Source organism: Leuresthes tenuis, unplaced genomic scaffold (assembly GCF_036924035.1).
Source record: "Leuresthes tenuis unplaced genomic scaffold, fLeuTen1.0.hap1 SCAF_12, whole genome shotgun sequence".
Classification (NCBI taxonomy): domain Eukaryota; kingdom Metazoa; phylum Chordata; class Actinopteri; order Atheriniformes; family Atherinopsidae; genus Leuresthes; species Leuresthes tenuis.
This window is the reverse complement of record NW_027325366.1, coordinates 33,113,118-33,140,204: the sequence shown is the minus strand read 5'-3', so window position 1 is coordinate 33,140,204 and position 27,087 is coordinate 33,113,118. Positions and strand designations below refer to the sequence as shown.

The following is a 27,087-nucleotide window of genomic DNA, read 5'->3' as shown; positions in this document are numbered from 1 at the left end:
TTGTTTGTTTGTGGTCACCGCTGCCACACTGCCCCCTGCTGGCCTCCTGCAGGCGTACGGGGCAGCGCCGCTCCGTGCTCATCACCATTACTTCCCTTTGGCTCGGGAAGGCGCTCTGTTTGTGGTGTCCGTCACATGGTCTCTGTCGGCCCCTCCCCCTCTTCCTCTCGCTGTAAATGCCAAAGGCCTCTCACCCCTCAGTCCAGATTTAGACCTCTCTCGGAGCCAGCTGTCCGAGGCTGGCCACTGGTTCACAGATCTCCTCCGGTCCTTCCTCACCATGTCCAGACTCCTTCATCTTCTCCACCTCTTCATCTGACGTGGTGGCAGATCCCCGCCGGCCTCCGTGTGCGTGTCATCTTTGATGCTCCTCTTCCTCAGTCATGGAGGCGTTTGCAGAGGTAAGGCTGACCCGGCACGCCGGATCTGTCTGTGAACGCCGGCATGTTTGTAACTGAGAGGCTGCAGAGGAAAAACCCCTCAGGTACTCCTTCCCTGCAGGTCATGAATGCCACTTCTTCTTCTTCTTCTGCACCTTTTCTGATGAAGCAGCGTGAAGGAAGGACTGACCGGGGGGGGGGGGGTTGCTCAGCTGTTCTAAACTCACACTGAAAAATGCTGCTTTTTGACTCTGTTTCTGTGGATTTGCAAACTTTTTGACTGAAAATCCAGCCAGTTGAAACTAATCAAACTGCAGATGGTGCGAAACTGAAAGACTTCAGCACCCGTCCTCTGAATGCGTTTGCAGTGAAATCGATCCGGTTCTTGTTTAACGTGTGAAATGTGGATCAGGTTTAACTCTGCTCTGAGGTTCCACCACTGAAGCCGTTTCATCTGTTCGGCGTCTCGATGCTTCGGCTCATTGTGTCGACATGAAACGCATCCTGACCCGAGGCCGGTATCCTGCTGCTGCATGTCTTTAATGGCAGTTTTACCTGGTTTGTCTCTTTTAAAGCACACAATGATTTAAAGACTCAAACATTTAGTAAAACCAGGTTTCCGTCGCTGTTTCTGAAGAAAAGTTGATTAACAGGTGCTCATTATTCATTTTGAGGAAGACTTTTATACATAAAACAGATGTCCGGCTCAAAGTCCGGCCTTAGGAACAACCTGTGCAGATTCATGATGGGATGGATGCTGATGGACGTTTCTACTATAAAACGCGCTTTTCTCTGCTTCACAGCCATGTTCCACCTGCAGCAGAGATGTCTGTCGGTGGCTATTTAACCTGAAGGAAGAGCTGACATATGGAGTAAAGTCGTTCGATCTGATTCAGTTCTTAAGATCTGTTTCGATGTTTCACTCGAGATGAAAACGAGTCATTTCTATAAACGCGTCATTGGTCAGATACTTCTAACGAAAAAAGAATTAAAAACAGACCCGCTGAAGCACAAGTATGTGATTGTGACTCCATAACAGTGTCAGATATACACTTTGACCACAGCTCTGACGTAGGCATCATGTGACCACCGCAGTCGCTCTGAAAGACGATAAAAGTTTAGCATTGATGCTGTAATGACCTTTGACCTCTCTGAGTTGAGGTTGGGAAAAGTCTTCAGTGTCTGTTGGTGTTGTCGAATATTTGTTCACAAACCTTCCAAACTCAGTGAAATGACCCGGAAATGTCTGTGCAGCAGAGTTTTGTTCTTAATATTCAACCAGAATCTGTTTCCCTTGTTTTCACCAGCTGACAGTTCAGTTTCTTGTTCTGCAGATGAGTTTCTGAAGCCTGAGGCTAAAGTTTAGAAGGCAAAGATCATGAATATGTTTAATCTTATGAACTCTTAAGATGACCACATGTATCTGGTATGTATGACACACATCAAAAACCTCACAGTCCTCCTCTGATTCCCTAAAACTGGGATCTCTCACATTATTTCTTACAGAATCCAGCTGTTAGCTTTGATGTTGCAGTGTAAACCCTGCTGTTAGCTTTGATGTTGCAGTGCAAACCCAGCTGTTAGCTTTGATGTTGAAGCGTAAACCCTGCTGTTAGCTTTGATGTTGCAGTGCAAACCCAGCTGTTAGCTTTGATGTTGCAGTATAAACCCTGCTGTTAGCTTTGATGTTGCAGTGTAAACCCTGCTGTTAGCTTTGATGTTGCAGTGCAAACCCAGCTGTTAGCTTTGATGTTGCAGTATAAACCCTGCTGTTAGCTTTGATGTTGCAGTGTAAACCCAGCTGTTAGCTTTGATGTTGCAGTGTAAACCCTGCTGTTAGCTTTGGTGTTGAAGCGTAAACCCTGCTGTTAGCTTTGATGTTGCAGTGCAAACCCAGCTGTTAGCTTTGATGTTGCAGTGTAAACCCTGCTGTTAGCTTTGATGTTGCAGTGTAAACCCTGCTGTTAGCTTTGGTGTTGAAGCGTAAACCCTGCTGTTAGCTTTGATGTTGCAGTGCAAACCCAGCTGTTAGCTTTGATGTTACAGTGTAAACCCAGCTGTTAGCTTTGATGTTGCAGTGCAAACCCAGCTGTTAGCTTTGATGTTGCAGTGCAAACCCTGCTGTTAGCTTTGATGTTGCAGTGTAAACCCTGCTGTTAGCTTTGGTGTTGAAGCGTAAACCCTGCTGTTAGCTGATGTTGCAGTGTAAACCCAGCTGTTAGCTTTGATGTTGCAGTGTAAACCCAGCTGTTAGCTGATGTTGCAGTGTAAACCCAGCTGTTAGCTTTGATGTTGCAGTGTAAACCCTGCTGTTAGCTTTGATGTTGCAGTGTAAACCCTGCTGTTAGCTTTGATGTTGCAGTGTAAACCCTGCTGTTAGCTTTGATGTTGCAGTGTAAACCCAGCTGTTAGCTTTGATGTTGCAGTGCAAACCCAGTTGTTAGCTTTGATGTTGCAGTGTAAACCCTGCTGTTAGCTTTGATGTTACAGTGTAAACCCAGCTGTTAGCTTTGATGTTGCAGTGGAAACCCAGTTGTTAGCTTTGATGTTGCAGTGTAAACCCTGCTGTTAGCTTTGATGTTGCAGTGTAAACCCTGCTGTTAGCTTTGATGTTGCAGTGCAAACCCTGCTGTTAGCTTTGATGTTGCAGTGTAAACCCTGCTGTTAGCTTTGATGTTGCAGTGTAAACCCTGCTGTTAGCTTTGATGTTGCAGTGTAAACCCTGCTGTTAGCTTTGATGTTGCAGTGTAAACCCTGCTGTTAGCTTTGATGTTGCAGTGTAAACCCTGCTGTTAGCTTTGATGTTGCAGTGTAAACCCTGCTGTTAGCTTTGATGTTGCAGTGTAAACCCTGCTGTTAGCTTTGATGTTGCAGTGTAAACCCTGCTGTTAGCTTTGATGTTGCAGTGTAAACCCAGCTGTTAGCTTTGATGTTGCAGTGTAAACCCTGCTGTTAGCTTTGATGTTGCAGTGTAAACCCTGCTGTTAGCTTTGATGTTGCAGTGTAAACCCTGCTGTTAGCTTTGATGTTGCAGTGTAAACCCTGCTGTTAGCTTTGATGTTGCAGTGTAAACCCAGCTGTTAGCTTTGATGTTGCAGTGTAAACCCAGCTGTTAGCTTTGATGTTGCAGTGCAAACCCAGCTGTTAGCTTTGATGTTGCAGTGTAAACCCTGCTGTTAGCTTTGATGTTGCAGTGTAAACCCTGCTGTTAGCTTTGATGTTGCAGTGTAAACCCAGCTGTTAGCTTTGATGTTGCAGTGTAAACCCTGCTGTTAGCTTTGATGTTGCAGTGCAAACCCAGCTGTTAGCTTTGATGTTGCAGTGTAAACCCTGCTGTTAGCTTTGCTGTTGCAGTGTAAACCCTGCTGTTAGCTTAATTTGTTTATCTTCACACTGATCTGCAGTCTGTAAGTCAGGATTCATTCAGTCACTTGTTTGTGTAAAACTTAACAACAGTGGATGGAAACAGATGAACATCTCACGCTTCTACACATTAGAAAGAACTCTGATTGGCTTCTTCCTCTCGGGGGCTGTTGTTGCTTTGAGCATCTCAGCTGTCAGCTGAGTGTAAGAAGAAGCCCAAACACAGTCTAGTCTCTTAATTCAGCTCAGGAGCTTCTCTGAAACGACTCCATGTCTTTATCTTTGTCCGCACCTCCTGCTGTCGGCCGTGAATGCCACAGCGGCTCCGAGCTGATGTCCACCAGCAGGTTCTTGGCCTCCTGCCACTATCTGCTCCCTAAATGCTTTAAACACAGTCTGTGCCAACAGCACGTTTCCACAGGCTGCCTGTGGACCAATGAAAGTGTGGAAGTTCTGTCAGCAGGTCGGACCCTCAGCTCTCTTCTCCCTCTCTCAGGTCCCCTTGTTTGAGTTGGACGAGTATGAGGAAGAGGATGTTCTGTCCGTGAAGAGCAAAGGTAATTACACCTGCTGTCACCTACATGTGCAAAAAAGCTCATAATGTCACAGTTTGGGGGTTCTAATTCAATTCAAATCAGTTCAGTTTTATTTATAAAGCAACAAATCACAACAAAAGTCAGGGCGCTTCCAAGTTTCAGTCCGATTCAAGCCAGTTAGGATCCAATTCATTCAGAGTTAAAACAGTTCATTCCCATTAAAACAGTGGCCGAAACCAACAGATTGCACTGAAACTTTGATCCAATCCCCGTCCTGAGAACAGGACGATGCCTCCATCAGAACCCGAGCCCGGATCAGCCAGTGAACATGTTTATACTGTACTGTCCGCCTCAGGCGGCTCGTCCACAGCTGGTTCTGAACGCTCTCAGCTGTGATCCGACTGAAAGCGCCTGAACCTGTTTGCATTTCTGACGCTGCTTTTCGCCGTTTTTTAGGCGTGTACACGTATGCAACGCACCCCGTGGCGCCCCCGGCAGACGCAGACCCCGACACCTTCATTTACATGAACTTCATGAAGAGTCACACCTGCTACGACGCCATCCCCACCAGCTCCAAACTGGTCATCTTTGACACGACACTGGAGGTAAGATCTTCTGCAGCCCGACTGCAGGAGCTGCGGATTTGGGCCGTGATGACTGAGTTTTTTCTTTCTTCAGGTGAAGAAGGCCTTCTTTGCGCTGGTGGCGAACGGCGTGAGGGCGGCGCCGCTGTGGGACAACAAGCTGCAGTGTTTTGTAGGTGAGACGAGCTTAAACTTCAAGACTCAAAAAGCACAGTTTTTCAGATGACTCTGAACAGTATTCACCCCTGTTGGTGTTTTTTCTGCCCGAGCTGATTTAAAGCAGAAATCACGCCTCTGGTCCTGCCAGCTCTGGCTGTGGGATCAGGTCCTGGAGCCTGGTCCCACAGCCGGATCGCCTCCTGGCTCTTGCTGGACTTTCTTTGGTGCCCTGAAACCTTCTCAACAGCTGAACCGCTCCTTGAAGCTCTCGCTGATCCTAAATAGTCTTTCTAGCTGTCTGTGAAGCCCTTTTTATGCAAAGCAGCGACGCCTGGACATCTTTCCCTGCAGGTAACCATGGTTACCAGAGGAAGAACAATGATTTCAAGCACCACCCTCAGTTTTAAAGCATCCGGTCTGCTGTTCTGACTCCATCAGCAGGCCCTTCAGTTGATCATTACATTTGATCCAGTTATCCACATCCTGATGTAATTTCATCTTAAATGTTAAAATCAGACTCCAGTTTAGGTGGATTAATCTTTACACCCCTAATGCTGGGGAAGAAGGAAGTCTCACCTGTCCAGTATGTGGATGCTGGAACAAAAAAACGATAAAAAGGAAGTAATGGATCAGTCTTAAATTTCTTGAGGAGCTCTTTTCTGTGTTTTTTTTCCTTTTTGATGTTAAACGAAAGACATTTTCTCAGCAAATTTAAGAAGGAACTTGCTCAGGTGAGACTAGAACTTGAGAAAAAGTCGCAGCACGAACCCATGAGCGTGAGAGCACCATCCCTACAGTGAAGCGTGGCGGCGGATGGTACAAAATAAACGAGGAGAAGCCGTTTCAGGCTTCCAGAGAGCAGGACGGACGTTGATCTCTCAGCTGTAACACAACTTTAAACTTCTTTTATTTTCCACCTTCAAAGTAATCGACCCTGAGGAGAGAACATTTAATTCCAGGTTGTACAGCAACAGAACATCAGAGGGGGTGAATACTTTCTGCCTCATTTCCTGCTAAATACACCTGATGCTGTCTTTGTCCCAACTAATGAACTGTTTGGACCTTTTACTGGGTGTGATGAATAAAAACTATCAGCCATAACGCGACAAAGCCTTGGGCTGTTCTGGATCTCTGAGAGTCTGCTGCTGTGTCTGACACCCATCCATCTGCAGCAGAACCTTTAGGTCCTGTACGTTTTCAGGTGGGCCTCCATGGATGGGACCGGTTCAGGCTCCATTAGATCTTCTGTTTATCTGAGCAGAGGCAGCAGGTCCAGGAGGAAACCAGCCACCCCCCTCCTGGGTGACCCTCTCCAGCGGAGAAGGGTGCCCCAGGGCCTCGTCTCCCCCCCAAAGGGCAACCAGGAGGCCTCCTGGTCAGATGTCTGAACCACAGCGCCTCATCCATCCGCTGCTTCGTTGTCCACCTGTCGGCGGCTACACGACACACCTGTGGCGAAGTGTGTGTTCTGACCCCTTTCCATCAGAACCGGCAGCGACTCCTTCAGCAGTGTCAGTTTCAGCTGCCCTACAACTGACCCCAGCGCCGGGTTTCTTTGCTCGAACACTTTGTAGGTCGAACAGCAACGTTCCACAGAGCCGACCCAAATCTGGGCCTTTTAGACGTGGCTCAAATCCTTCGGCTTGTCGAGTTTATTCAGCTTCCAGCAGCTCAGCTGCCTGATATGTCCTCTGCTGTGTGCTGCTGTAACGAGATGATCAGCGTTTCCCACCTCAGCTGTCAGTGATGTCCTGGATGTGTGCACAGCCCAGCTGCACAGCCCAGCTGCTCAGCCCAGGTCCTCGGTGCATGAATCATCTGGACCGGTCATCTATCCGAACCACTTCTTCAATCAGAAGACGCTCAAACGGCAGTAATTCTTGTGATATTTCCGTGCACAGTGCAGCGAACGGCCCCCGCGCTGAGCTCATGTTTCCAGGCTGGTTTCGTGTGTTTGTGAGGAAAGCAGGTCAGCGGTGAGGCTTGGTGTTGGATTACAAACAGCTCAGCTCCTCATCACCGCGCTTTACAACACGCTGCTTTAAAAATGCATGTTAACTGCATGTTCTTGGGCCTCTCAGAGCTCCCAGGCTAAGTGCCACCTGTCAGGTTAAACCCAGCATCTCTGTTTCGCTGCCAGCATCCTCTGAGGTCGCTCAGTTTCTAATGCATGAGGCGCATCGCTCTCAAGTTACCTCAGAAAAAGAGCTGATGTGTGGAGGAGTTGCTTCGGTTTTAAAGGTTCAGCCCGTGGCCTCCCAGTGGCTGTGGGGGGGGCACAAAGTAACTAAAGTTTAACTGGCTTCAGAACCTTTGTCGGAACAAGAGAAGACTTTGGTCCAGTTCCAGTTCCCACCCTTGGCTCCTTTCCTCCGTTCTGCAGAGATTAGGTGTCCCTTTAGTTGTTTATTTACCGTTCAGCTGAGGCTTTAAGGGCTGTTCTGATGGCCCGATGACTCCTGAATACTTTATGTTATGTTATGTTTATGCATTTAGCAGACGCTTTTATCCAAAGCGACTTACAGGTAGGCAGATAGGGTAAGGGGGTCTTGCCTAAGGACCCCTACTGGAGGTAATACCTTTCATGCAGGGGAACCCAGATGTTTATGTTTATGTTTATGTTTCTGTTTATGCATTTATCAGACGCTTTTATCCAAAGAAACTTACAAATCAAGCTATAACAGCTTTATAAAAAGCTAACAATAAGCTACATAGAAGGAACCCAGGAGTCCGACTCTGTCAGAGGGGACAGAGTAGAGATAGGGTGCAGGCATAGAAGGAAGAGCAGAAAGATAAAGTGCAGAGATAGAGGGGGGAGGGAAGTACAAGGTAAGTGCTGGGATAGGAGATGCTCTCTGAAGAGCTGGGTTTTCAGGAGCTTCTTGAAGATAGACAGGGACGCCCCTGTTCTGGTAGCGCTCGGTAGGTCATTCCACCATCGTGGGACGACACATGAACAGAGTTTGGATTGTCTTAGGCGTGGTGTAGGAGCTGCTAGACGACAATCCTGGGACCAACGGAGGGACCCAGTTGGGACAGAAGCCTTTGCAAGAGCATTCAAGTAGATGGAGCCGTTCCATTAAGCTCTTTGTAGCTAACATCAGGGACTTGGATCTGATGCGGGCGGCTAAGGGCAGCCAGATCTCCCACATGAAAGGTGGCAATAATACCACTACACTATCCAGTCCCTATCCCTTTAGGATAAAGGGGAATTTACAGAGGGTTAGGACAAAAGAGAGGAAGTGGGATTAGGCCTCAGTGTTCCTGTAAGTCTGAGTCTTAAAACCATCGATTTGTGAACGCTCCTCCTGACTGACCTGCTGGAGATGTGAAGAGGAAGCTCCGTTTTTTGTTCTCCTTCGGATGAAAACGACTCGACCCTTCGCTGGCTCTGGGTTTTAATTATGGCTCAGGAATTACCTCTGGAAGAGCACTGTTGGTCCGTTTCTGTCGTCATTCTGCATAAAGGCAAAAGCTAAATCTGCAGGAGTTTGGTCAGAGCTGGCTTGCACCCTGCCTGATGCCAGCGGTTCAGACTCCTGCTGCTGCTGCAGTGATCTGAGGAAGGTTTTCACATTATAACCTCATGTTATGGTTTGTGTGTGCAGGCATGCTGACCATCACTGACTTCATCAACATTCTCCATCGTTACTACAAGTCTCCTCTGGTGAGCTGAGCTGCTGCAGCACCCCTGTGGTCCTAATCCGATCATCCAGTGACTCAAAGAGAAGCAGCATCCTGACGGGTGGCTGCCTGCTCACAGCTGAGATGTGTGTTTTGTCTGCAGGTTCAGATCTACGAGCTGGAAGAACACAAGATCGAGACGTGGAGAGGTCTGATCGATTAAGCTGTGCCGAGTGTTCGATTCTTTCCACATTTCTTTAAGGAATCCTTCTCCTCTACATGTCAGGTTTCTAACTCGTGTTTCTCCCTCTGCAGAAATCTATCTGCAGTACTCCATAAACAGACTCATCAGCATCACCCCTGAGTCCAGGTGAAGCCTGCTTCTGTACATTTTCACTTTTCCTGTAAAAACAGCTTGAGCTTCACATTAAATTTCATGGAGAGTTGTTTCTCCTGCTGACCTCAGATCAGAGTTCAGGGCTTCAGCTCGCTCCAAAGTACCCTGAAAACCAAATTCAGTCTTTTATAATCCTGCTCCATAGCTAAGGATGAAGAAAGACGTAGTTGGAGAAGCTGGTGAAGTGCTGACCACCACATGAAGTTGTTCCACCTCTGATCACGAGTTACTTTTGTCTTCTCAGTCTGTTTGATGCCATCTACTCCCTGTTAAAGAATAAGATCCACCGGCTGCCGGTCATCGACCCGGCGTCCGGAAACGTCCTCCACATCCTCACTCACAAGCGCATCCTGAAGTTCCTCCACATCTTTGTGAGTACACGCTCCTTTTGTGATCTCAGTTAAGTGTCCCGGGCTCCATCAGGACTTATGTGTGCTGCTCCAGGGATCCATGATCCCTAAACCCAGGTTTCTTCAAAAGCGGATCAGCGAGGTGCCGATCGGTACCTTCAGGCATATCGCAACCGTTCAGGAATCTGCCTCCGTGTACGACGCTCTGACCATCTTTGTGGAGAGAAGAGTGTCGGCGCTGCCTGTGATCAATGAGCAAGGTACCCACCGCCATGCAACCCTGCAGCTCATCCCAGATCCTCTCAGCTGAAGGTGGAGGCCGGTCATGTGATGCAGCTCCATCACCCTTTACTCGTTTTGTCTCTCTGCAGGTAAAGTGGTGGCGCTCTACTCCAGGTTTGATGTCATTGTAAGTACATTTTGTGATTCCTCCTCTCCCTTTTTGTGCTGAATCTAATGTGTGTGCCACCCTTCTCCTCAAATACAAACACTTTGAAAAAATCAACCCTGAAAATTCAGTTTAGCTCTAAACTGATCAGAAAAGGTGAATCGCTTACAGCTGCCATTAAAAAGTGGAGCATCTGCAGACCATGATTCAGAATAAACAGGAATAACCTTCTCCTTTCTGTCCTTCAGAACCTTGCTGCAAAGAAAACCTACAACCACTTAAATATGACGATGCGGGAGGCCATTGCATCCAGGTCCTGCTGGATGGAGGGAGTCCTCAAGTGTTACCCTTATGAAACACTGGAGACCATCATCGACCGCATAGCGAAGGCTGAGGTAACACGCCTCCACTAACCTGGGTCCATTTAGACACTGGTTGACCCATTGGTTGCAGAATGGACCTTACACTGGGTTTATGGAGCAGAAAAAGGGACAAAGTTCAAACAGCTGAGAGGCTATAACCTCCAGCTACTGACATAAAGTCTGAAAAACACCACAAGAAGTTGGGTTAAGAGGTTAAAGCTGACAGATAAATTCAGTTACATTTAGTTTATTTATGGATAGAAATCTTCTCAAGGCACCACAGAATCATTTTCTTTCATTTGAAATGCAGAAACACTTATTGGTTACATCATTAACTGGCTTCAACCAGCCTCTACTGGCTTATTTGTAGAAAATGGTCCACAGTTTATAGAGCAACTTATAGAGCTTCTCACCCACTCACTGTAGCTTCTTGTTATACAGTAAGCTGCTCCTCCTCTTCCTCTCTGACATATTGAGTTCCTTCTAGCTGGAGGACGAGCACTGAGCCACAGCCACCTTAAATTTGTCCTTTTTTATCACCGTTATGGGTCTATTTTGACTTAAAACCAGTCGAGCAATCGACAACACACTGGTCAAATACAGTTTGAGTTCATCTCTGTCTGCTGATCACAGCTGAAAACCTGGTTCAGCTTCTCAGTGGCGACCATTTGAAGCACGATAACCCGAGCGTGTTGTGTTTCCCCTCAGGTGCATCGGCTGGTGTTGGTTGACAGTGATGATGTGGTGAGAGGGATCGTCTCTCTGTCTGACCTTCTGCAAGCCCTCATTCTCACTCCCGCAGGTATTGATGCTCTGTACTCCTAACGCCAACCCTTCCATACACTCCCTCCTCCCTCAGTCTTCTGGCTACCCATCCACCTCTCTGCCTTCCAATCTTCTAAAGCTTCCTGCTGATTGTGGTAAAATTCTACAGGCAACCGGGCTCTTTGTTCTCATGTTTCAAACCCTGATACGCTCCTGCTTCTGTGAAATCTACTAATCCTTTCAGACAGCATATCTCCTACAACAACATGGTCTAAAAGCATCTGATCAACTAACCATCTTTTCCTAAAACCTTCCACTCCGGCCTCCTCATCAGAGACTTTACCCGGAACATAACTTGTGCTCTAACCACCTGCCTTAAAGTTCTTATCTGCGAAAGACGGCAAAGATACCTCCTGAAAAAAATCAAGAAAAACCTCTAAAAGAAAAACCTTCTTCTCTAAAACTTACTGATCCAATACTTTATCCTCCAATCGAACAAAATGTGTCGGTTCCTGCACCTCTACCAGTTTCCTGTCATCCCACCAAACAGCAAAGCAAATCCTCTGAACCTCGCACCAATCAGCCTCTTCAGTCTGTCATCAACCCTCCTCATCTTCTCCCCAACGTCCCTCTTTCCTTCATACAACCAGCGTCTTCCTCTTCCTCTTCCACTTCCTCCTCTGAAACCACCAGCACCTCCCAGGTAGGAAGCCTGCCTCAGCTGTAGGCAGCTGTCTGTCTGAGCTTGCATCTCCAGTTTTCTTTACACAGCAGCCTATTTTGGTCCTGCAAAAGGATAGTAACAGAAGAACCGGTACCCGACATGGCGTTTATTTTCCATTACACTTAGATTAAGTGAACGTCTTTTCCGAAGCATCACATTAATGAGGTTTGTGTAGACAAAGTGTCCTCATTAATGTGGAATAAAAGCATGTGACAGAAAGTTTCAGGCAGTTCCTCTCCTAACATCCAGCTCCAAACATACATGAATGTTGTCATGTCTGTTGCCTGTCTTCTGAGGATGTATACGAAGCCACATGTCTGTCTGAAAAAAGGCCTCTGCTAGCCCAACATGTCAGATCAGGTATTTCTCCTCCAAATGACACCAAGTTGTATTGAGAAAACAAGCTCACCAGTGTCCAGTAAATGATAATCCTCTGCTTTCATACATATTGCACAAATTAAAGGCCGTAAAACAGCAGCTGCTGCAGCCTGACCTCACAACAGGGGGTAGAAACTACATTATTCCACAGCACAACATGTTGAAGTTCCATTAAAAAAGGCGTAATGTGTGATGTATTCAGTAAAATCCCTTCTTCCTGCTCCTGGGAGCATATATCAGGGCAGGTGTAAAACTCCCCAAAAACACAACCCTGGTATTTATTTAGTTCCCCTTAGTTTGAAAGTTCCTCATTTAACGAGTCGTTCTGATTTTCATTTCTAAAGTACGTCACTCCTTAAGTTGGCTCCGCCTCCTCTGCTAAGCCCCGCCCACTCACATCCACCCTGCTGGCCGGATGAAGCCAGCTTCTGGTGGAAATGTTCTGCTGTCAGCTGCACTGAGGAGCATGCATCTTCCATCCAGCAGCAGCCTCAGAGGATATAAGAGCCCAGTGGATAAACTATATCTGAGGCTAATGTTCCAGCAGAGTTAGCTAAAGACTGTGAATGTGCAGCAAACACTTTTCATCCCACTGTTTTAACAACTTGGTCCAGTTCAACGCTGGACTGAAGGAACTGAGCCACAAAGAGGATCAGTTCCAACTCTCAGAGCCTGAACTTCAGAGCAGGGAAATGGAAGCATCTGAGAAATAACTCCTCATGGTTTATTTACTGATTTATTTAGTAGCAGCTAACGCTAACAGCTTAGCTAATAAAGATGACGTACACCAACTTCTAAGGAGTTACTGCTGTTCCTTTCTGAAAGATGAACATTATTGTTCCCACATTACTTTGTTAGCTGAAGCTTTCTAGCTGAACGGTTCCGTTCTGTAACTCAGACAACCTGCAGCTGTGTTTAAGGTGTGTTTCCAACACAACACCGGTCCTCTCCTCACTCTCGGTGTGTTAACGTTACATTATCGGCATGTTTCTGATAAAGATGGAGGTCTCCAGGTAATTGTTTAATGAGGTTAATATATCCAAAATGTTTAAACGCAGTAATTAACGGTGCACATGCATTACTACGAGTTACGCTGTGCACATCTCCGGCTTGGTCCATTACTGTTGATGACAAAGCATTGTTTGCTAGCATCTGCTGCTAACTTACAGCTACATGCTAAACTGTTTCCCTCTGGGATCCATAGAGTAACTATCTGTATCTATATAAAGAGATGGATTGTTTCTGGTCTGACTGGAGGAACAGATTCTTTATGTCTGTGTTACTGCATTAAATCACACAGCAGGGTTTGTAGCTTGTAGGTTTGTAGCTTGCTCAGTCAGCAGATCTGTTTCAGTAGGGGTCAGACATGGGCCACTGTGCTTAAACCAACAGGTATTTTGAGCTAAGTCCAGTTTTTGGAAAAAGATTGCTGTGTGTGACAGGAAGTTGGATGCTCAAAGTGATGAAGAGGCTAACAAGTCACAGCCTGAGAGGCAATCTGATCACTACAGTCCAGTAAAAACTTTCTTAGTGTATTAAGCCAGAACTGGTTCTGAAATGATGGGAACATGAGTTACTGATGGGTCTCATATGCAGCCGTTACACGTCCTTTAACATTGTTCACGTAGACCAACTCTTTCAAACCTTACTCTCTCTCATCTATTATTAATATTGATATGTTGTGTTGCTTCCATGCACACATACTATATAACAGCCTTTCCCATTGCTGCGGTGCAGTTTTCATCCATTCAAAAAGAAATGCATTTTCTCACGTGGAATACCGGCTGTTATAGTTTGTATGTCAGACATACAGGTGTAGAAAAGTCTCAGCTCCAATAACACAGATCATAAGTTCAAAACCCACCCTTTTCTACAACCTCCACTGTTCTTTCCCTTCTTTGGTCTCACCTGAGAATGGTTTCAGTTTCACACATTTTGCCGTTCATGGGTTGGGGTTCAGTGCAGGGAAGAGTTACCACGACATGATATAAATCTACTACTAAACGTTCCTGTTACATGTTCCTGGACCGACACCAAAGCAGCAACCTGTGTGAGATGTTTTCTTGAATGCAAACATTAACTGACATGTACGGCTGAAAGAGCACACAAACCACGCCTGATCTGTCAGCATGTCACACTGCAGCCTCTTCATACCAGATTTACCTGAATCAAAGCTGCCATCTTTTAGGAGCTTCTGGGTAAAAGCTTCGACTTTCGGTTAGTTCATTAAATGACCAAAAAGATTTGCTGTTGTGAACCACATAATCTGCCCTGTTATTGAGGCTTTAAGGTTAATCTGGTATGATGTAAACACAGCTTTGAGGTCCAGGCTTGATGAGACAGTCTGCAGCATTACACTGTGTGCTTCAGTGCTTGTTTCTGTTTCCAAACAGGAAAATAATGAATATACTGTCTGCTTTGTCTTATTAAACACGGAACTTTTTCACTTTATACTGTGTTGCAGATTTAATTCAAAGTAGATTTAATATTTCTTACTTAATTAAAAAAAATACATCTGAAAAAATGTGACTTATGGGTGTAATTAAGTGGAAAAAATTGCAATTTATCCAATAAAAAGCAACACCTCAGTTTCCACTTGAGTCTCAGAAAGTTTGCTTACAGCCAAATGATGATGTGGTATCAGGATGAAATCTCAGGCAGATGTTGTGCTCTCGTTAATTGTTGTGATTCCATCTTTTTCAGATATTTATGAGCGGCCATCCTTTTGAGACTGAAGATAACACGATGGGGGCTGATGATGTGAAACAGAAGTATGAGGTGACAAAGTAAACCTATAATTCAGCGGAGCACAGTTGTGGCTGGTTTCAGTCCAAGCCAAGAGACAGAAAATGCAGAAAAGCAGAAACATGTTGACCCTCCTCCACCTACAACTGTCCTTTATTAAAACGCTTGGTTCCCAAAGTGAAGCTTCCTGTTGGTCGGCAGCAGAGGAGCTGCGATGCCCGTCCAGACGTTTCTAAACTGACTCTAATTTTAAAAGAACTTTTGAGTTTAATTTGCAAATGACTTGTTGATGCAACATGGTGAAAGAAGACATTTGTTATTCATGTATTCACATACATGCACTTATTATCCTGTCACTGTGAAAAATAAATGTTGTGCTGTGTTTAAGTCACATAAACAGAAACATTGTAGTTTTATACTGCTTTAATTCACTTTCAGCTTAACTTACGATACGCGAAGGCTTCTTTATTCTGACAATATTCAGTCTTCCATTCATTGTGAACAGCCTGAGCTTAACCCAACCATTACCAGCATGCAGAACACCTGACTTTAACACAACCTCAATTCATAACTTGGCTCTCAAATCAACCAGGACTTCAGAAATGGGCTTTGGTCCCCATAAGGACTGTTGATCCCAGCAAGGTCAGTGATTCTACCTGCAAAGGTCCCCATTAGGTAACAAAAACAAGAACGGTTCAAAGTCTTTTTAACATCAGATTTCATGTTTAAAAAGAAAAAGAAATACTTTTCTTAGACTTTTTGGGTTAAGGTTGGGGCTGCTACTGCTGCCTGTTGGTGCTATCATACACTAGAAATCAATTGCAAATCTAACTGCCAAAGCTCTGGCTCCAGCCCTGTAAAGCTGCTGCTACAGCAGCACCAACTCTTTCCTAAAACCAAAGAACCACTTATGCCAGGAGCTGGGGTTATGGAGACCAACCAGAGCAACTCCAGTTTAGTGTTTAATCTGCTTAATTCAGGAGAGAGATGTGAAAACTGAGCTGCATCATGGATGAAGGTGAGCTTAGTGTTCTGATTTACTGCCTACTTACTACCTTTCCACCCAGAGCAGCATTTACAAAGGTTGAATCAGGCGGGTTTTGTGCTATTATCAGTTGACGTTTATGCATCCAGATCGAAACGACCTGCTGTTAATCCACTCTGTTCACGGTTCACAAACTAGATCGTGTAGAACGGCTTTTATAAACTGGATTGATGCTATTACGACACCAGTTAGCAGAGAAAACGCGAGTCGCAGCCCTTTAACAAACAACAGGAACATCAGAGTGAAGGTGTTCAGTGGACTGATTCACTTTGGACTGCTCTCTGTTTGGTTCTGTTGGAGCAGTTCTGCAGGTCCGATCCCTGCCCTGTTTGCTGCTGCTCCTCTGCAGCGGGTAAACGGACACATCAGCTCACCAGGCAGGGTGCTTTTCTAATGTTTTCTGTTTTTTTTTTACTAAATGTTGTTATTGTTACTGTTTTTATGTGCTTCTCTTTCATAGCTTTCAGTTTGTAAAGTACGCTAACGGCTAATAAAAACTGCTAATAAGTGCTGATCCTCTGTCTCCTGGTGAATTTCTGATTTTTATTCTCCTCATCTCCTCAGGGAGAATTTAATTGATTAAAGCCTTTAGTTTGTCAGACGTCTGTCCAGCCGACTGTGATCCATCATCCTGCTGAAATCCTCCAGTGGCAGGGCGTGAGCTGCTCTGTTTACCAGGGGAGGGTTTGTTAACTGCCAGTTTCATACATCCTGGTCAGAAGAGTGCCAGCACACACATGCAGAATAAACAGCCCTCCTGTCCCAGCACACATGTGAAAATGCATTTATAACATGTTATCTTGGCAGTGACCACACAGAGCAAAGAGTCACTCAGTTTCTGAATTATTACATTATGAAAATACAATAAAATGACCAGAAAAAAGATGAAGAAGCAGCCGGGCAGTTGAACCGACCGTGAAGGAGAACTCGTAGAGGACCTGGGCTCCGGCAGCTCTGCATCATCCTCATCCTAAACAAACAGTTGCTCTGGCTGTTACTCATCTCTTTACTTGACTCTCACGCTGAGGCAGCACTTGCAGGCGGGATGCGACGGTCCTTATCCAGCTGCTAAAAGTGCCGAGAACCTCTGAAGAGCAATGGACTCCAAACCGAGGTAGGAGACCCGCTTCACCTGTTCGGCTCATTCAGGCTTAAAATTCATTTATCGAGTGTTTTAGGTCTGTGTTATACGATGGAATTTAGTTTTTTCACTCATTTAGTTGTCAGTATGCTGAGAGACAGACAGATATTTGAAAGTTTAACCTGTCTGTGTGTAACAATCTCTGATATTTTACTGATAAATCACCTGTCGAGGAGAAAATTAGCAACTTTTGATTTTCCTCTGGGAAAAGACGACAAAGATTAACAGGAAAATCCTTGTTTTCAGCCTTTATCCATGTTTTTCTTCTTTAACTCTGTTAATTCAGGCACCACTGTCTGTTTTTGAATAATGAGTAAGATCCTTCATACTCAAAAGCAGAATAAAGTACAGTAAATAGCAACATGAACATGCTCCAGTGTAGAAGAAACCGATGCACTCAAAGTGCAACAAAGCAATAAAAAAACAGGGCAAAACCTCAAATAACATTAATTTAATCTTTTGATTCACGTCGCAGATATAATTTCTACTTTATTTTTACTAAATCACAGAAAAATAACTAAAGTATTTTGTGAAATAGTCAGAGGATGAAGCTGCACACCAGAATAACAAGTGGGAGAGTCCAGACTGAATCCTCTCACGACCGCTTTTTACTTTGTTTGGTGGCTGTTTACACGTGACAAACTACTCGGTTAAGGTTGGGAAAACATCACAAAATGGACTGATTGGGGTTAAAATGGAGGCTGTTGAGTCTGGCCTGTTGTGCAGACTGAAGTGAGTCTGCATTTGGTTTGTTTTGGACTGAGATTCTGGAGTGAAACAGATGCTTTAACTGGCTTAAAAACACAGAACCAGTGGTTGATTTTGGTTTAAAACACAAATACAAGATATTAGTTAGTTTTTCTTCTTTTTTTAAATGCTTTGATTTGAATTTAAATATTTAAAAGTTGAATAAAATATCTGCAAAACGGAAACAGTTAATAAAGATCTTCTCAGAGGCGGACAGAGGACGTTACATTTAGTGCTGAGATTCAGTTTGTACAGAATCTGCTCAGCAGAGCAGCTTTTCACTCTGCAACACCACAGAAAAGTCAGGTTTTCAGGTGAGATTGTGTCTTATTAAGAGAGGACACATTTCCTCTCGTGTCTGTCTCAGATTTTAAAGCAAAAATCCTTTTGATTGTTAATGTCTGTGGCTGAAAAACAGTTCCAATGACTGAAAGGTCCAACACTGACAGCCAGATAAATAGATAAATAGATTTCCTTGGAGTACGTGAGCCTTGAATTAACTGGTAAAGCTAAACATTTACAGCTAAAATAGTCTTTATTATGAAGTTATTTCACTCAAACAATGATTCTGATTGTAAAGATTCTGATAGAAATTAAATATATTCTTTGCTTCCTTTGAAAAGATCAGAGGAAGTCAGAACATTTGGACTAAAGCTGAAATACTGAACAGTAACTGCAGTTCAACATATAAAAACAGGTGAAAGCCTCAGTCAGTCCTTCAGGCTCTGTGTTCCACATGTTCTGTTAGAGGAGCTGGTGGAGCTGGTTATTGGGTGATTATCAGCTGTGTGTAAAAACTGAACTAAAGGAAACATCATTCTGGGCGAGAGTCGGTCCTTCCACAGAAACCACGAACTAACACCTCCTGAGAGACATGAAGCCTCAGCTGGTTACTCAGCAGGTTACTCAGCAGGTTACTCAGCAGGTTACTCAGCCGGTTACACGGCTGGTTACTCGGCTGGTTACTCAGCTGGTTACTCAGCAGGTTACACAGCAGGTTACACAGCTGGTTACTCAGCTGGTTACGCAGCTGGTTACTCAGCTGGTTACACAGCAGGTTACACAGCTGGTTACTCAGCTGGTTACTCAGCTGGTTACTCAGCAGGTTACGCAGCTGGTTACTCAGCTGGTTACTCAGCTGGTTATTCAGCTGGTTACACAGCAGGTTACACAGCTGGTTACTCAGCTGGTTATTCAGCTGGTTACACAGCAGGTTACACAGCTGGTTACTCAGCTGGTTACGCAGCTGGTTACTCAGCTGGTTACACAGCAGGTTACACAGCTGGTTACTCAGCTGGTTACGCAGCTGGTTACTCAGCTGGTTACACAGCAGGTTACACAGCTGGTTACTCAGCTGGTTACGCAGCTGGTTACTCAGCTGGTTACACAGCAGGTTACACAGCTGGTTACTCAGCTGGTTACTCAGCTGGTTACTCAGCAGGTTACGCAGCTGGTTACTCGGCTGGTTACTCAGCTGGTTACTCAGCTGGTTACACAGCTGGTTACTCAGCTGGTTACACAGCAGGTTACACAGCAGGTTACACAGCTGGTTACTCAGCTGGTTACTCAGCTGGTTACACAGCAGGTTACGCAGCTGGTTACTCAGCTGGTTACTCAGCTGGTTATTCAGCTGGTTACACAGCAGGTTACACAGCTGGTTACTCAGCTGGTTATTCAGCTGGTTACACAGCAGGTTACACAGCTGGTTACTCAGCTGGTTACGCAGCTGGTTACTCAGCTGGTTACACAGCAGGTTACACAGCTGGTTACTCAGCTGGTTACGCAGCTGGTTACTCAGCTGGTTACACAGCAGGTTACACAGCTGGTTACTCAGCTGGTTACGCAGCTGGTTACTCAGCTGGTTACACAGCAGGTTACACAGCTGGTTACTCAGCTGGTTACTCAGCTGGTTACTCAGCTGGTTACTCAGCTGGTTACACAGCTGGTTACTCAGCTGGTTACACAGCAGGTTACACAGCTGGTTACTCAGCTGGTTACGCAGCTGGTTACTCAGCTGGTTACACAGCAGGTTACACAGCTGGTTACTCAGCTGGTTACGCAGCTGGTAACGCAGCTGGTTACTCAGCAGGTTACGCAGCTGGTTACTCAGCTGGTCACTCAGCAGGTTACTCAGCTGGTTACGCAGCAGGTTACGCAGCTGGTTACTCAGCTGGTAACGCAGCTGGTTACTCAGCAGGTTACGCAGCAGGTTACGCAGCTGGTCACTCAGCAGGTTACTCAGCTGGTTACGCAGCAGGTTACGCAGCTGGTTACTCAGCTGGTTACTCAGCTGGTTATTCAGCTGGTGTGACCTGCTGTGTCATCGCTGCATAATCATCAAACTTCTGTAACCTTTCATATTTTTCTGTAGGAACAGTTGTGGGCAGAGGCCTTATGCCTTCCAGTTAGCCCTTATTTTACGTCATAAGTCGATAACGCGGGAGGAGGAGGAAGGAGACGCAGATGTAAACGGTACCTTGGGATGGTCATTCCAGCTGATTCAACTGAATTTAAAGTCATTTACAGTCATTTTTATGGCTATTTTAGACGAAACATCTCCAAAGACTGAAAATCTAAACTCAGATGCAAACATTTCCAGAAATTTAAGTATAAATCTTAACAAAATAATAACTGAATACATTTTATTTATTATCAAAAACTAAAGCAAAGTAAAGCTGCCTGTGGTCAGTTTTCTGTTAACATGTGATGAGATGTTAAAGACTCAGAGGGAGGTTTGCTTTGTATGAAGAACGGTTGATCCCACAAACTAAAATAAAGACATTTTCTTCTTCTTTTTATCTGGAAATAAAAATCCTTCAGCTGTTCTGATGAAGCTGAACTTTTAATTGAATCCGATCACATGAAAGTTGATTTAATTTGTTCAAGATGAGGAAGGTTTTTTCTTAAGGAGCATTTAAAGTGTTGCATAGGAAAAGGTTGATGTGGGATTGAGACATTGGACAGGCCAGCAGTCTGAATACGCTGTACTGTGGCCTAAAAACACCACAGCAACACGCTCACTGATTTAAGGAGATGAAAACAAACAGAGCAGCCGAGTTGGATCAGAAATCTGATTTCAAGCTCGTTCCAGTCAGTATTTTCCTACTGGAGGCTTTTCAATGTCTGAGTTCAGATGAAATACAACAAAATGTGGCTGAAACTCCCCGATGATGATGTGAGAACGTTTTCTTGCTTATTAGACTGAAAATAATTCACCAAACTTTCATTTTGTTTTGATTGGAGAGCGATTTGTCCGACCCACTGACAGCCCACGGGTTATTATATGATCATTCAGGTCAGGATGATTCAACAAACACTTAAATATTATATAAAAAGGATAATCAATAATAATTCCAAACCCCTTCTTTGCACTAACTGGTTGAATGTAGTTACATCTCAGGTACTTACTGCTGAAGATAAGTTTTGACTGAATGAAAAACTTTCTCCTCTCTGAGCAGAAAGGAGAAGAAGAAGATATTTGGCCTGAAAGTGAAAAAGAAGAAGAAGCCAGCTGACTCAGACCTGGTCCTGGCAAACAAAGGAGCTGTGGGTAAGGCCTCCAAAGCAAACACACACTGTCTCTGACTCTGTGGACGAACCCTTGTCAAACAGTCTGTGATGATGGGTAATTTACCTTCTGGGACAACAGATCATCCTTCACATTAAACCGATGTGCTGATAAAAGGCCTATGAAAAGATTTTATCGTCTCCTGATGAGGCTGGAAGTGCCTCAGCAGGATGTGGGAGTGTCACTGATTCAGGCTCACAGAAGGGCCACATGATGAAGAATTCAAGTCCCTGATGTTAGCTACAAAGAGCTTAATGGAACGGCTCCATCTACTTGAAGGCTCTTGCAAAGACTTCTGTCCCAACTGGGTCCCTCCGTTGGTCCCAGGATTGTCGTCTAGCAGCTCCTACACCACGCCTAAGACAATCCAAACTCTGTTCATGTGTCGTCCCACGATGGTGGAATGACCTACCGAGCGCTACCAGAACAGGGGCGTCCCTGTCTATCTTCAAGAAGCTCCTGAAAACCCAGCTCTTCAGAGAGCATCTCCTATCCCAGCACTTACCTTGTACTTCCCTCCCCCCTCTATCTCTGCACTTTATCTTTCTGCTCTTCCTTCTATGCCTGCACCCTATCTCTACTCTGTCCCCTCTGACAGAGTCGGACTCCTGGGTTCCTTCTATGTAGCTTATTGTTAGCTTTTTATAAAGCTGTTATATCTTCATTTGTAAGTCGCTTTGGATAAAAGCGTCTGATAAATACAGAAACATAACATGAAGCCAGGTTAATGATGTTTGTTTGGGGTTATTTTTGTGTTTGTGTGCAGATAACGAGGCTGAAGTGTCTCCTGAAGTGTCTCCTCCGCAGGATGGAGAAAATGCTGAGGATCAGCTTGTAGTTAGAACCAGAATGATACCGAACAGTAAGAGGTCAGAAATATTAACACCCTGCTGAATACGACATCTGAGTGACAGTATATTTATGCACTCCTTAATCTCTCATTAAAGGGGAACTCCAGTGTTTTTAAATCTTATTTCTGGCATGAAATACGTTCATCTGCTCACTGAAAACAGTTTGGTGAAAGTCTGCGTCCTTCAGAAGATATTTAGATAACTGGAGATCCATATAACGGAGTGAACGGGGCTTAGAGGATGCAGCCTCTAAATAAGGCATTATCTGTCTTTATTTCACCAATTCTTTAAGAAGAATGAATGAATGAACGTGTGCTATAGCTCTGTTAGCTCATAGCTCTGTTAGCTCATAGCTGCTGTTAGCTCATAGCTCTGTTAGCTCATAGCTGCTGTTATGTGGCTACTTGCAGCTATAGGAGAGCTAACGGAGGGATTTCTACACAGGCACTCTACTGGGACCCCTTCATCCACACGCCCCCCTGCAGCACAGTTTATTCACTCCGTGCTCTGTGACAGTCGGCTAACTTCACACAGAGTTTGCTGCTGATAGTTTTGTGCAACATGGCAGGATATTGATCAGATTTTGACAACGTGAACGACGACTTTGAGTAAAATGGACGTTCTTACCGGAGTGAATAAACTGTGCTGCAGGGGGGCGTGTGGATGAAGTGGTCCCAGTAGAGTGCCTGTGTAGAAATCCCTCACAGAATAAAAAAGTGAAAAGTTTCAGTGATTGTTGGAGAAAATTGTAATTTATTGCTGAATTTCCTAAATAAGATAAATCATCTTTGGACAACAGTTTCCTGAGATTTTCCCAAAATCTCTGACATGCTTTGGTCGTGGAGGTCCGGGTTAACGCCTGTGGAGTGGCAGCCTGGGGTGGTGGTCCCCAGTTTTAGAAAAGGGGGCCGGAGAGTGTTTTCTAACTGTCAGGGATCACATTTATCAGTTTCCCAGGAAAGTTTACTTCAGGCTGTTGAAAAGGAGGCCGACTGATATTCAAACCCTGGATTTAGGAGGAACAGTGGAGCAGATCTTTACCCTCGGGGAGCTTCTGAAGGGGTCATGCGAGTTTCACCATCCTGTCTACATGTGTTTTGTGGACTTGTCTTGCAACAATGCCTCTCAGGAGGTTCTGTGGGAGGACGGGGTACCGGAGCTGCTGTTATGGGCTATTTGGTCCCTACATAACCAAAGTAAGAGCTGGAGCTCGGAATAGAGCCGCTGCTCCTCCACATCAGCTGAGGTGGTTCCTCTGGTTAGGATGCCTCCTGGGAGGAGGCCCCGGGTCAGAACCAGAACTCATTGGAGGGATTATATATCCCATCTGGCCTGGGAACACCTCGGGACCCCCAGGAGGAGCTGGAGAGGAGGGCTGGGGAGAGGGATGTCTGGGTTTCCCTGCTGGACCTGTTGGTTCTGTGATCTAACCTCAGATAAACAGGAAATAGTGGCTGGATGGATGCTTTGGTCAGAATTCCACATGGAGACAGTAAAACAGCTCTTTTTCAGCCATGTCTTTACAGCTCTGTTCACGGCAGCCAGTTTTAGGGGAAAAACCCTGCTGCTTCATTCTTCTTCATGTTTCCAACGACTAGTGTTAAGAACTGATGTTTCAGGTTTGTTTTCTCACAGCAGGCTCCACTGCTGCACTTGTACATCTCTGTTGATGCTGCATTTGATAAGAAATGTTTGCTTGGTCTGCTAAAAATCAATGAAAACGCCACAAAGAAGTCAGATTTATTATTTTAAAGTAAAGTATTTTAAGGTAAAGCGATTGTCCCTCAATCAGAAAGTTGCTTTATCAATCCCCAACAAACTCTTTCACATGTTGAATTTGATCTTAAATACTTGTTTCTTCCTTTAGTTGAATGGATTATGGAACTGCTGTGTTTGCTCCACTGCTTTTGGATTAATGGATAACATTAACGCTTCTCCTCAGTCAGTTTGGAAATGGAGGAGCATGTCTTTGTTTTTCTGAGTTCGTTCACACTGACCTGTGATGTGAAACTTCCACAGAGCCAAACTGAAAACTAACATCCAGGACAGTGAAGGGAAACCACAGAGCTTCCAGGTAACAGCACACATATCACATATGATTCATGTGGGACAGTGGAAAGAGCGACTTATCCTTCGTGTGTCTCTCAGATCGCCATCAACATCACAGAAGCCAGACAGCTCGTGGGAGAAAACATCGACCCCAGCGTGGTGATAGAGATCGGTGATGAGAAGAAGCAGACGACAGTCAAAGAAGGAACGAATGCTCCTTTTTACAACGAGGTGAGAACCTGTGAAATCTGGCCAAATGTCAGTGATGGGAGGTCATTTGTGAGCTCCGCCTCTTTTCTCTCCATCAGTATTTCGTGTTTGACTTCTTTGCCCATAAAGAGGTCTTCTTCGACAAAGTCATCAAGCTGACGGTGGGTAAAAACTGTCATCTGGAGGTTATCAGACCTGAAAGCATTTCTAAGCATGTCTTTCTCTCACCAGGTGGTTCACTCAAAGATGCTGAGGACTTCCTTTGTTGGATCCTTTAAGCTGGACGTGTGGACAGTCTACAGACAGCCAGGTTCACCTTATTTTGGCTTCTGATTATCATAGAGCAGAGCTGTGCTCTATGGGGGGGGGGTTAGCTTAGAATTAGCTTACTTACAAACATATGAAATCAAACTCTCTCACATTCTATGCTGAAAGCCTTACACAGATAGGGAAGCTCCGTGTTTGGTATAAAATGTCTGCAGACTCCACCGGTTTTCTCTGATCACTTCTTGAAGATCTGACTTTGATGATTAGACGACCCCAAGGGTCACATTTCCCTCCCGTTGCCCATCGGCTGTGTCATCGCTGCTTAATCATCAAACTTCTGGAACCTTTCATATTTTTCTGTAGGAACAGTTGTGGGCAGAGGCCTTATGCCTTCCAGTTAGCCCTTATTTAACGTTATAAGTCGATAACGCGGGAGGAGGAAGGAGACGCAGATGTAAACGGCACCTTGGGATGGTCATTCCAGCTGATTCAACTGAATTTAAAGTCATTTACAGTCATTTTTATGGCTATTTTAGACAAAACATCACCAAAGACTGAAAATCTAAACTCAGATGCAAACATTTCCAGAAATTTAAGTATAAATCTTAACAAAATAATAAGTAAATACATTTTATTTATTATCAAAAACTAAAGCAAAGTAAAGCTGCCTGTGGTCAGTTTTCTGCTAACATGTGATGAGATGTTAAAGACTCAGAGGGAGGTTTGCTTTGTATGAAGAACGGTTGATCCCACAAACTAAAATAAAGACATTTTCTTCTTCTTTTTATCTGGAAATAAAAATCTAATCCTTCAGCTGTTCTGATGAAGCTGAACTTTTCATTTCATCCGATCACATGAAAGTTGATTTAATTTGTTCAAGATGAGGAAGGTTGTTTCTTAAAGAGCATTTAAAGTGTTGCATAGGAAAAGGTTGATGTGGGATTGACACACAGATAGGGAAGCTCCGTGTTTGGTATAAAATGTCTGCAGACTCCACCGGTTTTCTCTGATCACTTCTTAAAGAGCTGACTTTGATGATTAGACGACCCCAAAGGGTCACATTTCCCTCCCGTTGCCCATCGGGTCGTATCTAAGGGTTTAAGACTTTCTGGATGATAATATCTCCGTCCTGCTCCCTCAGGTCACCAGTTCGTCAATAAGTGGGCGATGCTGACCAGTCCTGGGGACATCAGCACAGGAGTCAAAGGTTATGTGAAATGTGACATCAGCGTCTCTGCGAAGGGAGACGCCGTGCAGCCCGGCCCGAAAGCAAGCGATGCTGAAGAGCAAATAGACAAGTATGACACTTTGTGATGATGTTCGGGAGCAGCTCTGTGATCCGACATCGTTGCAGGTCATTAGAAGACGGGTTGAACTTGCTGTAACGGCTCCTCTCTGATTGATTATCAGGAACCTGCTGATCCCAGACGGCTTTCCCTCCGAGCGGCCATGGGCTCGCTTCTTTGTGAAGGTGTTCCGAGCTGAGGGCCTCCCCCGAAACAACTCCAGCATCATGGCCAACGTCACGAAGGCCTTCATAGGAGACAACACGGCACTCATAGACCCGTATGTCGTGGTCAGCTTCTTCAAACAAGTGGTGGGTGGAGTATCGCCTATAATCTAGAGTTAATCAGGAAGCTGCCCTGCAGCAGATCTGAAAAAGCGCCTGTTTGACATCAGACCGTGAGGTTAAAGAGGGGAAAGAAGCGAGCTCCAGCTTTCTGTCGTCCAGTAAAAGTGACTGAATTAGAAGCACGTTTGATCTGACGCTGGTTAGGGTTAGTCATTATTATTTGGTCACTGGTTATCTCTGGTTTTTGTTTCTATTTTTGTTCTGTTTCCTCTTCTTTCCTCTTCTTCTTTCCTTGTCCCCCAGTCCGGTTCAGCTCTATTACATGCAAGGGCGTAACCATGGTTTAGACATTGGGGGGGTCCAAGAAAAACAAAATTGTTGAGTGCATTATCTACAATTCTTTATTTATATATGAAAAATTGGACATTTAGAACATAGTTTAGAGGACTACATTGACCATGTAAGTTCACATCTAAAGGAATAGTGTAATTTCTCCGAGACAGTGACTGCCCCCCCACTTTGTTTTGGTTAGTTGCTTCCTGTTTACTGACCTTAAACACACCTACCAATTACAGTTATGCTCTTCCAGTAGTTCTGTAGCAAATAGGACAGCTTCCAATGGAAAACGACCAAATACCCAAAGCATGTTTATGGAAATATTTTAATAACTAATGATGTAACAAATTACAGACTTTTCCTTTAACAAAAAATGTGCTGAGGACTTTTAAGTCCAGGTTCATTTCTATTGTGTCAGTGTCTCAAAATGTGCATTAACAATGAAAAGTCTAATAGTCTAATGTTATTTTTGTTTTAAGTTTTTTTATTTTGAAAGGGGGCGGAAGTTTATTTTGTTGATTCTGTGTTGGATTTCCTGTTCTGGT

At 44.7% G+C, this 27,087-nt stretch overlaps 2 protein-coding genes across 3 annotated transcripts in view; both read left to right on the top strand.

Annotated features, from left to right (window-relative positions):
* The first annotated feature begins 220 nt into the window (after nucleotides 1-220).
* On the top strand, nucleotides 221-15,841 carry prkag3b (protein kinase, AMP-activated, gamma 3b non-catalytic subunit). Of its 2 annotated transcripts, XR_011917996.1 has the most exons (14): nucleotides 221-401; nucleotides 4,240-4,300; nucleotides 4,736-4,884; nucleotides 4,958-5,039; nucleotides 8,631-8,689; nucleotides 8,810-8,855; nucleotides 8,962-9,016; nucleotides 9,288-9,414; nucleotides 9,488-9,653; nucleotides 9,765-9,802; nucleotides 10,030-10,176; nucleotides 10,852-10,945; nucleotides 11,459-11,611; nucleotides 14,714-15,841. XR_011917996.1 is itself a non-coding variant. In XM_072397772.1 (13 exons), exons 1-13 carry the CDS (start codon nucleotides 384-386, stop codon nucleotides 14,737-14,739), a joined length of 1,068 nt encoding a protein of 355 aa, XP_072253873.1. In that variant the 5' UTR covers nucleotides 221-383; the 3' UTR covers nucleotides 14,740-15,841. The 2 variants fall into 2 exon arrangements, 1 of the variants encoding a protein (XP_072253873.1); XM_072397772.1 differs by lacking the exon at nucleotides 11,459-11,611.
* A 967-nt stretch (nucleotides 15,842-16,808) lies between these two features.
* fer1l6 (fer-1 like family member 6) overlaps nucleotides 16,809-27,087 on the top strand; it is a 36,258-nt gene continuing 25,979 nt past the window's right edge. The window contains exons 1-9 of the mRNA XM_072397576.1: nucleotides 16,809-16,914; nucleotides 21,144-21,238; nucleotides 22,023-22,125; nucleotides 24,127-24,181; nucleotides 24,256-24,387; nucleotides 24,465-24,527; nucleotides 24,598-24,676; nucleotides 25,775-25,931; nucleotides 26,044-26,230. Coding sequence (XP_072253677.1) covers nucleotides 16,898-16,914; nucleotides 21,144-21,238; nucleotides 22,023-22,125; nucleotides 24,127-24,181; nucleotides 24,256-24,387; nucleotides 24,465-24,527; nucleotides 24,598-24,676; nucleotides 25,775-25,931; nucleotides 26,044-26,230 — 888 coding nt within the window. The 5' untranslated portion in view covers nucleotides 16,809-16,897. The remainder of the gene's footprint in view (nucleotides 16,915-21,143; nucleotides 21,239-22,022; nucleotides 22,126-24,126; nucleotides 24,182-24,255; nucleotides 24,388-24,464; nucleotides 24,528-24,597; nucleotides 24,677-25,774; nucleotides 25,932-26,043; nucleotides 26,231-27,087) is intronic.